At 34.2% G+C, this 11,646-nt stretch overlaps 3 protein-coding genes across 3 annotated transcripts; all 3 read left to right on the top strand.

Annotated features, from left to right (window-relative positions):
- The first annotated feature begins 216 nt into the window (after positions 1–216).
- On the top strand, positions 217–1,386 carry LOC125200519 (putative F-box protein At2g02030). Its single transcript, XM_048098154.1, has one exon. It carries the CDS (start codon positions 217–219, stop codon positions 1,384–1,386), a length of 1,170 nt encoding a protein of 389 aa, XP_047954111.1.
- Positions 1,387–3,842: 2,456 nt separating this feature from the next.
- Positions 3,843–5,072, top strand: LOC125200520 (F-box protein At1g11270-like). The gene has a single exon (XM_048098155.1). The coding sequence runs from the start codon at positions 3,843–3,845 to the stop codon at positions 5,070–5,072; it is 1,230 nt and encodes a 409-aa protein (XP_047954112.1).
- Positions 5,073–6,519: 1,447 nt separating this feature from the next.
- Positions 6,520–9,006, top strand: LOC125203360 (putative F-box protein At3g52320). Its single transcript, XM_048101689.2, has 4 exons — positions 6,520–6,902; positions 7,408–8,516; positions 8,583–8,651; positions 8,725–9,006. Exons 1-3 carry the CDS (start codon positions 6,558–6,560, stop codon positions 8,620–8,622), a joined length of 1,494 nt encoding a protein of 497 aa, XP_047957646.2. The 5' UTR covers positions 6,520–6,557; the 3' UTR covers positions 8,623–8,651; positions 8,725–9,006.
- The last annotated feature ends 2,640 nt before the right edge of the window (positions 9,007–11,646 follow it).

The raw sequence follows: 11,646 nt of genomic DNA on the forward strand, positions 1-11,646 counted from the left end.
AATTTATATACAAGCCTTATATTAAAAAAATGCATGAAATCTCAAATCAGATTATTAATATAGTAATTATGATACGAATTGTATTAAAAATATACAATGAAATCTCAAATCAGATTTATTACTACTATTAATGAATGAATATATTGTTTCCTTTCCTAGGTAGAAAAATTATTATAAATAAGGGTGCATTGTTGAATTAAGCAAGCAAAAGCAGAGATGAATCACAATAATGGTTTTGATTTGTTTAGAGAGCTTCCACTAGAAATCACTATCGATATACTCTCCAGACTTCCGATCGGAACCGTTATCCGGTCCAAGCTCGTCTCCAAGGCATGGCGTGACGTAATCAAGTCTCACGAGTTTGTCGAGGCACATCATTCTAAACGCGAACACAGACACGAACACGACACTTTCTTTGTAAAGACTAGCTCTGGAGGTTCGGAAGCATACAAATTGTTAGAAGGATACGGAAGCAGCACCCCCACCACCACCACCACTATATGCCGCACGGGCACGTTGGCAAAGTATAAGCCCCTCCTCCCGTATAGCTCGTCGGTCATGGGCTTGATGTTGCTTTTAGGCCCTCGTTCCGATGTCTTTTCCATATGCAACCCGGTTACTCGTGAGTATGTCAGAGTTCCCGTCCCTCCGCCTCCTAAGAGTCTCGATCATCTTTACGATATGCGCCTCCCTAAACTTTATAGATGTTTTAGTTACGGAATCGGGGTGAGCAAAAAAAGCAAACAATATAAACTAGTGTTTATATTTGGGTGTCACGGATGCCAAGTATACACTCTAGGAACAGGACAGTGGAGGGTGGGCCCGAGCCCACCCATAACCGAAGATTATTTCTCTGGTGGGGGAAATTGGGCATCCCTGGACGGGAAGCTTTACTGGGTAAAAGATATGGAGAATATTTGCTCATTCGATCTTGAAAGCGAGGTTTTTACCAGTTTCTCGGCCCCGCCTTGTCCCAACCAAGTTGTAGGTGAATCTGTTCATAAAGGTTCTTTCTTGAGGAGAGTGTGTGTTTTGGAAGAGGGCCTGTGTGTATGTGATGCTGCACAATCCTCAACACATGATCTGGATATGCTAATATGGATAATGAGGAGAGAAGGAGTTTGGAGATTGCAATGTAGGATAGTTAAGGCTAACATTAGGGGAGATATGCATATGTCTCTCCCAATTAAAGTGTTGGGTAAGGGAAAAACAATCTTGTTGGCATCCGAAGAAGGCTGTGGAGAACGATATTGGTACGGCACTAACAACGCTTCAATCACTCAAAACCAACAATATACCTATGCATGCCCTTTCACTCAAAACCTTGTTCCAACACCAAGACAAAGATATCATTCACTCCTTTTGATTTTAATTTCTAGGTGTTAGGGAAATTAGTGATTCATTTTCTTGTTAGATGGAATTTATGATGCGTTGCTATTTAATTATATCGAATTAATTATTGAACTTCCATTGAAGGGTTTTATTTTATTTTATGCTCTATTTCATGTGGCAACCATATTCTAATTTGAATATTTTTCTGTTTAATTAGGTGACATTATTTAGCATGAGATTTTCTAAATTATTGGCTTCAAATTAAAATTACTGAATAAATTCCACCACAAATTTCAAAATAAATTTTACACGTACTTAACATAATACAAGAAAAAGTTAAACAAGTAATAAAAGGAAACCACTCAAGTACATTCAACAAGAGATGTCTCATTATTATTATTCATATAAAATAAAATTCTGCTTGTGGTAAAGCATGATCCCACTAATGAATATAAATATACAGGCACCCCTCAGACAAATAAAATAAAAGTATAGGACCTATAAATTATGGTATATGTCTCATTGTATAGTCTTATAAGTTATAAGTATATTACTCCATACTCTACTATATAGTGTAATTGATTTCAGAATTCAATTTTTTCAACTACTGATCTATCTCTCTCCACAAGTAAAATAATAATTTTGTACTATAGGGAACTAAGTGAAACGTATTTTTTTTTTGGTACGTCCCAATTTAAAGAAGACTTTTTTTAACAAAATTAACCCACTTGTCTCTCCTACTTTATCATCTCTCTTATTTTATTCTCTATTTATCTTTCTTACTTTAATCTCTTTCTTATTTTATATATTTTACTATTAATAATTTAATTCATTTAACACCACTACTAAATTTATGTGCCAAAATAGAATGTCTCATTTAGATTGGGACGGAGGGAGTATTTATCGGTGTATAATGGTTATTTTGATTCCTGAAGTGTGAGATTTCAGTGTTTACTTAATTATTTCAATATTAATTAAGTTTTTCTTTTCACAATACTTTTATTTAATCCGCAGTTGTTCCCCAAAAAAAGTCTTTCTTTTCACAATAACTATAATCAGAATAATGTTAAAATTTGTTATAATTAACCAAAGTATGCAACTAATATTTATTTTAAGAAAATTTATAAACGAAACATTTATCAGGATATAATGAATATTGAAATAAATAACCAAAACCACAATTTCACCCATCATGAATCAATATAACCATCACACACTGATAAACATAAAATTACATGGATAAATCTAATTTTTACACGAAAAATCTAGTACTATAATTAAGATTAAGAGCCTTGTAAATGAAAATTTGACATTATTTTTCTATAGAATTCTAAAATATGATACTTTTTCTAGACCAGAGGGAATGCACAAATTCAAGTATTCAGCCATTACTAACAAGAATCAAACTTGTAACACAATCAAGATTTATGCCAAAACATTCGAACCATATTACTTTTGTCCAAACACCAATTGCAAGAGAATGAAGGCAAAATCTCCCATGGTTTCTTTGACTTTTCTATTAGTGAAAACATTCTTCTTCACTTTATAAATGAGAAGATGCATGAATAGGTGTGATTGCTTATATATAGTTTCATGCTCATTCTAAATATCTATACAGATTCAATGTAGAACTCTTTGAACGTCTAATCACTCAAATACTAAAGGGAAATTGGTCTCTAAAACCATGAACTTTGCCCAAAATTTGGTATTTCCCATGAACTTTGAAATTAGTATATAATATCACGAACTTTGCATTTTGTTTGGTATTTCCCATGACATGTTTATTACTATATTTGACTAACTTACGAGGCTTTTATCATACTTGACACAATTAAATCAACGTGGTTTTCAACGTGACTTTTTATGCTACATGTTATGAAATTAAAAAGTGGTTTCAAATATTATATAACATATCACGGTTGCCTATGTTAAATAAGATTTTGATGAAAATATCTTATTTGAGTGAGTTTGGGAAATACCAAACAAAATGCAAAGTTCGTGATATTATATACCAATTTCAAAGTTCATGGGAAATACCAAATTTTGGGCAAAGTTCATGGTTTTAGAGACCAATTTCCCAATACTAAATCATATTACTATGTTTTTGGTTTATCAATTGAATCTAATATATCACATCATAATTGACATATAAATTATTACAAATCGACTTAGAATCTTACACTATATTCCTTGAGATTGCGATTATTACAAATCGACTTAGTTTATTTATATCTGGAGGAGGAAAAAGAAGATCGACACTAAATTAGATTTTTTTATACATTTTAGATAAATTTTAAGATACACATTATGTTAAAAAAATGTATGAAATCTCAAATCAGATTATTATGATAGTAATTCTGATACGAATTGGATTAGAAATATACAATGAAATCTCAAATCAGATTTATTACTACTACTATTTAATGAATGAATATATTGTTTCCTTTCCTAGATAGAAAATTTATTATAAATAAGGGTGCATTGTTGAATGAAGCAAGGCATAAGCAGAGATGAATCACATTAATGGTTTCGATTTCTTTGGAGAGCTTCCACTAGAAATCACTATCGATATACTCTCCAGACTTCCGATCGGAACCGTAATCCGGTCCAAGCTCGTCTCCAAGGCATGGCGTGATGCAATCAAGTCTCACGAGTTTGTCGAGGCCCATCGTTTGAAAGGCGAACACAAACACGAACACGACACTTTCTTTGTAGGGACTAGCTATGGAGACTCTGTAGAGACTAGCTGTGGAGACTCAGAAGGATACAAATTGTTAGAAGGATATGGAAGTAGCATCCCCACCACCACCACTATACCCTGCACGGGCACGTTGGCGGAGTATAAGCCCCTCCTCCCATATAGCTCGTCGGTCATGGGTTTAATGTTGCTTTTTTGCCCTCTTTCCGAAGTTTTTTCCATATGCAATCCGGTCACTCGTGAGTACGTGAGAGTTCCCCTCCCTCCGTCTCCATCTGGTAAGATTCTCGATCGGGTGGGTAGAGTTCTGCACTTCCCTAAATTTCACGTTACATGTTTTAGTTACGGAATCGGGTTGAGCAATAAAAGCAAGCAATATAAACTAGTTTATATCCGCGGGTGTTACGGATGCCACATATACACTCTAGGAACAGGACAATGGAGGGTGGGCCCGAGCCCACCCAAAATTGAAGGTTATAGTCATTTCTTTGGTGGAGGAAATTGGGCATCCCTGGACGGGAAGCTTTACTGGGTAAAAGATAAGGAGAATATTTGCTCATTCGATCTTGAAAGCGAGGTTTTTACCACTTTCTCGGCTCCACTTTGTGCCCGTCAATATTTAGGTGTTCCTGTCGGAAAAATTTGTTACTCGAGGAGAGTGTGTTTTTTGGAGGAGCGGCTCTGCGTATGTGATGTCGCAAGAACATATGTGGATATTGTTATGCTAATATGGACAATGAGGGGAGAAGGAGATTGGAGATTGCTATGTACGATACGTAAGGATGTGTTTAAGGGAGATATGTATATGTCTCTCCCAATCAAAGTGTTGGATAAGGGTAACAAAATCTTGATGGCATCTAGTGAAGGCTGTGGTGAGCGATATTGCTACGACATTAACAATACTTCAATCACTCAAATCGGCTATGTCGCTGGCGACTCCCTCGATCAACAATATACCTATGCATGCCCTTTCAATCCTACTTTTGTTCCACTCAAAACCTTGTTCCAACACCAAGATAAAGATATCATTCACTCCTTTTGATTTGTCTACTACTTTTTCTTAATTTCTAAGTTTTAGGGAAATTCACTAGATGGAATTTATGATTCATTACTATTTAATCATGTTTTGTTATTTATATCAACTTAAGTATTAAACTTACATTGAAGGGTTTCATTTTATTTTATGCTCTATTTCACGTGGCAACCATATTCTAATTTAGATATTTTTTCGGTTAGGTGACATTTTTCCACCACAAATTTCATAGTTATAAATTTTGTACATACTTACCATAATACTTCCTCACGTCTATAAAAATATGTCCTATATTTATATAGTACTCTAGTATAATTGATTTTTTCTGACTACTGATCAGTCTCTCTCCCCACAACTAAACCAATAATTTCGTACAAGGAAATTAATAACATAATAATATTCTAACCAAGTAAAGATGATCAGCTCCAAAATTCGATTTCATCTCTCTATTGCTTCCTTTCATAGTTAGATGATTTTTTTTAATTACTTGAACCAAACCGATTGAAATCACCACTAAGCAGACCACGTCATGTGGGCCACTCTCTCCCATGTAATAGTATTAATTAATGTAATTACATAAAAAGTAAGTTTTAATGGAGTAGGAGTATATTTTTTCACTAATTATTACACCTACAAACAATTAATTTTGTATTAGTATTATTCATAACAATGTGTAAAAAACGCAGCAATAAGGATTTCGAACGCAATACAGGAGCGCGGTGGTATGATTTGATTTAGTTTTGCTTCAGGTAATTAATGAGGAAAAGGAATAAAACTAAAATATGCACAGTTTGGCGTTTCATTCAAATACTAAATGAAATAAGATAATAAATGGCGGGAAGGGAGTTGTATATATGGTGTAGGAAAATATTTCTAGATTTCTTCAAATTTAAATGGTCATGCATGATGCTGGCCTTTGTTAATTGTTTCTATATGTAAAATAATTAATATTATATTTCGATTTTTGATCATCACGTGTTAGTATATTTTAATTGCCATTATTAATACTATTATATCTAAAACAAAATGAAGTGAAATTAAGTTGTTCATGATTTACATATTATATAGCGAATCCAGTGCGCAAAGATTAGATGATCTTCATTGCCGCCGTTGACAAATAGCAGCTTGTTTTAGCCAACAAGGCGGTGGTTGAGATAATTTGAGGCGATGAGAACTTGAGGCGGCAATATGTCCGGCATTACCACCTCCAGCAGGAAGCGGAATTCAAAATTTTTCACTGATAAGATGAGAGAAAACATATTTTAAAATGAGATACAAGAGAAGCAGCGCAACAAGCATGTGCGCGGGTGCATACAACTGACCGCACACAAACAATTCTCTTCTAACTAACTTTAACTAACTCTCTTCTTATTTTCACGAGCACACTCTTCCACTTTATATACTATTTTTCAGCAATTATATTTCAATACATCGAATCAAAAATCTCATACCATTTTTTTCTCCACACCTCAATTTCTCTGCATAATCTCTCCAATGGCTGGAGAAGCTAGCAAATCTGCAGCAACCGGTGAGGGGGGTGAAGGAAAATCATCTGCGGAAGGAAAATCGGGAAAAGCAATCCAAGGTGAAGAAAAATCTGACGTAAAATCGGGAAAAGCAATCGGAGAGGCTTGCAAATCAGCAGCAACTGGTGAAGGTGAAACCTATTCTCAACATGAAGGAAAATCTGAAGTAAAATCGGGAAAAGCAATCGGAGAGGCTTGCAAATCAGCAGCAACTGGTGAAGGAAAATCAGGAACCGCTGAAGCAGAAGCAATGGGTGAATTTGGAGGAAAATTAATCGGCGAGGGGAAAGGGGAATCAATCTGTGCTGATCAGGTAATTTACAGTTATATACTAATTAATTGCAGATTAGTGTAGATTGACGCAGTACAAAACATAGTACCGATTGATGCTAGTTAATTGATTGCAGATTAGTTAATTGATGCTAGTTAATTAAACAGAGTATTGATTGCAGATTAGTCTAGATTGCCTCTGTTTTACCGATTGATGCTAGTTAATTGCAGATTAATATAGATTGACTCATGCCTAAACAGAGTATTGACTGCAGATTAGTCTAGATTTACTCTGTTTTACCAATTGATGCTAATTAACTGCAGATTAGTATAGATTGACTCATGCCAAAACAATATGCTAGTTAATTGCAGTTTACTATAGATTGACTCAGTCCAAAACAGAGTATTGAATGATGCAGTAAATTCATGGTTTTGGGCTGGGCCAAATCAGATGGTCATGTTTGGGCTTTGGTTGGGCTAATATATCAGTTATTGTATTTTACTATTGTTTAATTGCTTGTACTTTGTTTTATATTTTGATATTACAGGGACTTGATCTCATTCCAAATGACATATTTGTCAATATTTTAGAATGCATTCCAGCATTAATGTTATGGAATTTGAGATTACTAAGTAGAAGGTGGAATGATACAATTCAAGATAGAGAATTCGCTAGGCATCATGCTGATAAGAAGATTACACCTCCAGTACTAGCCGTAAGCCTATGGAAATCCCCTCATAAAGGGAAAGAAACAGAGCGTCATCGGGAGACGCTTTTTCAGTTTCGCACTATGAATCCGGAATGTATTAGGAAAACTTGGGATTCTATTAATGAAGTACAACTACAGTTCAGGGTGCCAGGAGTGCATCACATAATATACTCAGTTGATGGATTTCTCATGCTAGCCACAGGTGAGAATGGGTTTAGTCTCTTAAACCCATTAACCCATGAGTTGGTAACGGTTGTTTCTCCTATTAGTAACTGGGACAGGGTTGGATTTGCAAGACTTGGGGATACTTACAAGATTGTGTTTGTGGGTGATTCTTACTGTGCAATCAATCAGTTGGGGACAGATCAGTGGAAATACAAATCTTTTGATAACACTAGGTTTAGTTATGACAAGTTCAATACCTGTCTTCTGGATAAGAGACAATACTGGGTTGGACATGACACAAGCAAGAAGGATGCCATAATTCTGGTGTTTGACTTTGAGTCAGAGGAATTTTCTACTATTTCTCCCCCTCCTCTTATCAATTATCCTGATGGAGTGAGTATACCCGAGTGCAGCCAAATCTCGGAGCAGGATGGGAAGATCACTATTTGTGGGGAACTCTCTCGTGGAATACTCCAAGTATGGGTTAGAGAAGAGCTTGACAAGAATGAGTGGACAAAAGTGGCGACCCTGGCCATGTATTCTCGCTTAGGGCACGATAATGAGGAACATAACTACCGCTTGATTAAGATTTTCGGAGAGAAGGATGAGGGGCAGAGAGATTCTGATTGTTTGCTATTGATTCGTAGACCTGATGTGTTTCACTTTTTGACTGACTTACCATATGTATGGGTATTGAGATATCCTTTCGATAAAAAGCTTGATTGGGATAGCTTCCTCCATCCAGCCCTCCATTCATTCTCCATGAATAGACTGTTTGACATGTGAGTCTAATTTGTTAAATAGAATAAATACAAAGAAGATGTGCTAATGATCTTTTCACTATGCAGGCCAAAGAAAGAAAGAGATTCTGGGAAAGGCTGTGAGTGATTTAAATACTGAAATAGATTGGAGTATGGGTAAGTCTATTTGCTAAATAGAATAAATATACATATGATTGTGCTAAATGCTAATGATTTGCTTCATATGCAGGGCAAAGAAACAGATTCAAGAAAGAGATTTCACAGAGGCAGTGAATGATCAAGAAAGAGATTCACAGAGGCAGTGAATGATCAAATAATTGGATATGACATATTTTGGCATATTTTAGGCATTGTTTTCGAATTGTTTTCGAATAATTGGTTTTTGCTATTAATCAAATATTGGATTTAGATCGAATAATTGGTTATGACATATTTTGGCATATTTTAGGCATTGTTTTCGAATAATTGGTTTTTGCTAGTACCTTATACTTCCCTATGGATGAAGAATAGACCGTTCTTAGATGATAATGCAATTGGTATTGGGAAATGGACTAACACCTGTGGAAGTAGAATGGACAGTTGTCAACTTGTCATTAAGAATAGAATGAAAATATTTTGGGCAGCGCATGATGCAGGGGTTAACGCTACTTGAAAATTAAAATCGACTGCACAGCTATGAAATTAAATATATTCAATATTTATAGGTTTCTTTATTAGATCCTTCAATTTATATAGTACTCCACTAGCCGTATTTAAATTGTACTCCACTAGCAGAAATGCTTAGTCAATTTAAATTGTACTCCACTAGCAGAATCCATTGGAAGATAATAATAATAATAATAATTGTAATTATTTTTTATTCTCTTCTTACTAGTCAATTGACAAATGTGGTATGTGGATTCCATAAGGTTACAGACCAAACAAATGAAACATGATTTCAATATATTTTTGTCAACCACTTTAAAGCATTCAATATAAACTTACAACATTAAAGAAGAGTGGAAGAAAGAAAGACGGATTTTCTCTAACCCTACCATACTTCTTTTCTTCTTGATATAAACAACTACTCTGATCACATTTTATGCCAAAAATCGAGATTAGGGTAAGCGAACTTGATGAAGAAGTGCTAACAACAGCCAAGTCATATTTGGATTATAGCAAGCAAAAGCAGAGATGAACTGCATTAATTAATGGTTTGGATTTATTTGGAGTGCTACTATGAGAAATCACTATAGATATACTCTCCAGACTTCCCATTGTTACCCTTACCCGGTCCAAGCTCGTCTCCAAGGCATGGTGCGACACCATCGAGTCTCACGAGTGTGTTGAGGCCCATCTTTCTAAACACGAACACCAACACAAGGCTCCCTCAACCAACAACATACCTATGCTTGCCCTTTCAATCCAACTTTCTTGATCCAATTTACCTTTGATTGAAGGCTTTAATTTATTTTTAAGCAGTTTAGGTAACATTATTTAGCACGAGATTTTCAATAAATTTCGATCACTCTTGAACAGAGTACAAATGTTTTTTTAGACAAATTTCGATCACTCAATCAAGAGATCCTATATGTGTTAGGGAAATTAGTGATTCATTTTCTTGTTAGATAGAATCATAAATGGACTAACTAATATTAAACTCGTTTGATCATCTAATCCTTCAAATACTAAATCTTATGTTTATCAATAGAGCGAGTATATAACATTAACAACAGCTAAAATTGCCCAAATATATATACTTTCAGTCTATTTTCATAGTTTAACATATACTAACATTTACATACAACAAAGTGCACATTGCATTCTTTCTCCAACTGAACTATATGCCAAAAGTTGTATGCATTTATCTATAAATAACACTCTTCAAAAATTATAACAGCTCTCACACAAAAGGAACGTTAGACCATCAGATGTTAAATCATATAGCAAGCTACGAAGCACAGATGATAGCAAGGGCCAGTGGCGGACGCAGAAAAAAATCATAGTAGGGCCTGAACTATATACTTACTTCGTCCGCGAACAATGGTCTCATTTTTACTTCAATAAGTAGTCTACACATTCCACTAACTCGTCTCAATCACGATTTATTATTAAACTATAACTCATATTCCACTAACTTTCTTTATTCATTGCTAACGTAATTCTTAAAACTCGGACTAAATCAAAGTAAGACACTTAATCACAGATAAACAATATAATTTTTTAAGTACTAATGAATAGCTCAAAATATTGTTATAAGTAGTGGGAAAAAAAAGGTAAAAATATTACTTGAGACAACTACAAAATATTCGATGTGAGCACGTTAAACTTGAAACAAACTATACGTAGAATCCTATATGAATTAAACTACACGGTCAATGCATGACATTTTTTTCATATTTTCATTCTTAATTTTTTTTTTTTTAAATAAATATTTGTATAATGGAATTGTAAAGAAATAAAGGAAAAGAAAAGAAAATAAAAAAGTAAAAATTGGAATTTACAATATTAAAGCCACGAAACCTTTTTTTTCCACATAGGTAATTAAAGAATATAGGAAAGGGGATGTATTCAGATTCATAAGTTAAATAGTGTTTAAAATTAAAACGCTTGTAGTCCATTGGATCATGAGACAAAATTGACAATACGTACGACTGAGTATTTGTAGGATTACATGAATGTGCAACCATGGTTTAGTCTATGTTATCTTTATCTAACTATGCGATGACCCAAGGTAGGCACTCCCGAAAAAGAGAAGAGACGAGCATAGGCATCTTTTTTAGTTTTTGAAATGTGTGACTTCATATAGACTGTGACTTCATATATTTTCATGATCATTGCATAAATCTATACAGATCATTACTAATCATTCAAATTCTAAACTATATGGTTTATAGGTTTATCAATTGTATCTAATCTATCACATGAAGTAACAATCATAATTAACATATAAACTATTACTAGTACAGATTATATCGACTAAGAATCTTATTATTTGTTCCTTGAGATTGCCATTATTTCAGTTCGAAATCTACAATGAAATCTCAAATCAGATTTATTACTACTAGTTAATGAATGAATATATTGTTTCCTTATTTTTGTAAATAAGGGTGCATTGTCATGTCAGATTCATTACTAATGAATAAATGAATAAATTGTTTCCTAGTTAGAA

The sequence above is a fragment of the Salvia hispanica genome, chromosome 2, assembly GCF_029641045.1.
Source record: "Salvia hispanica isolate PSC_SH4W2 chromosome 2, Shi_PSC_v1, whole genome shotgun sequence".
NCBI lineage: Eukaryota > Viridiplantae > Streptophyta > Magnoliopsida > Lamiales > Lamiaceae > Salvia > Salvia hispanica.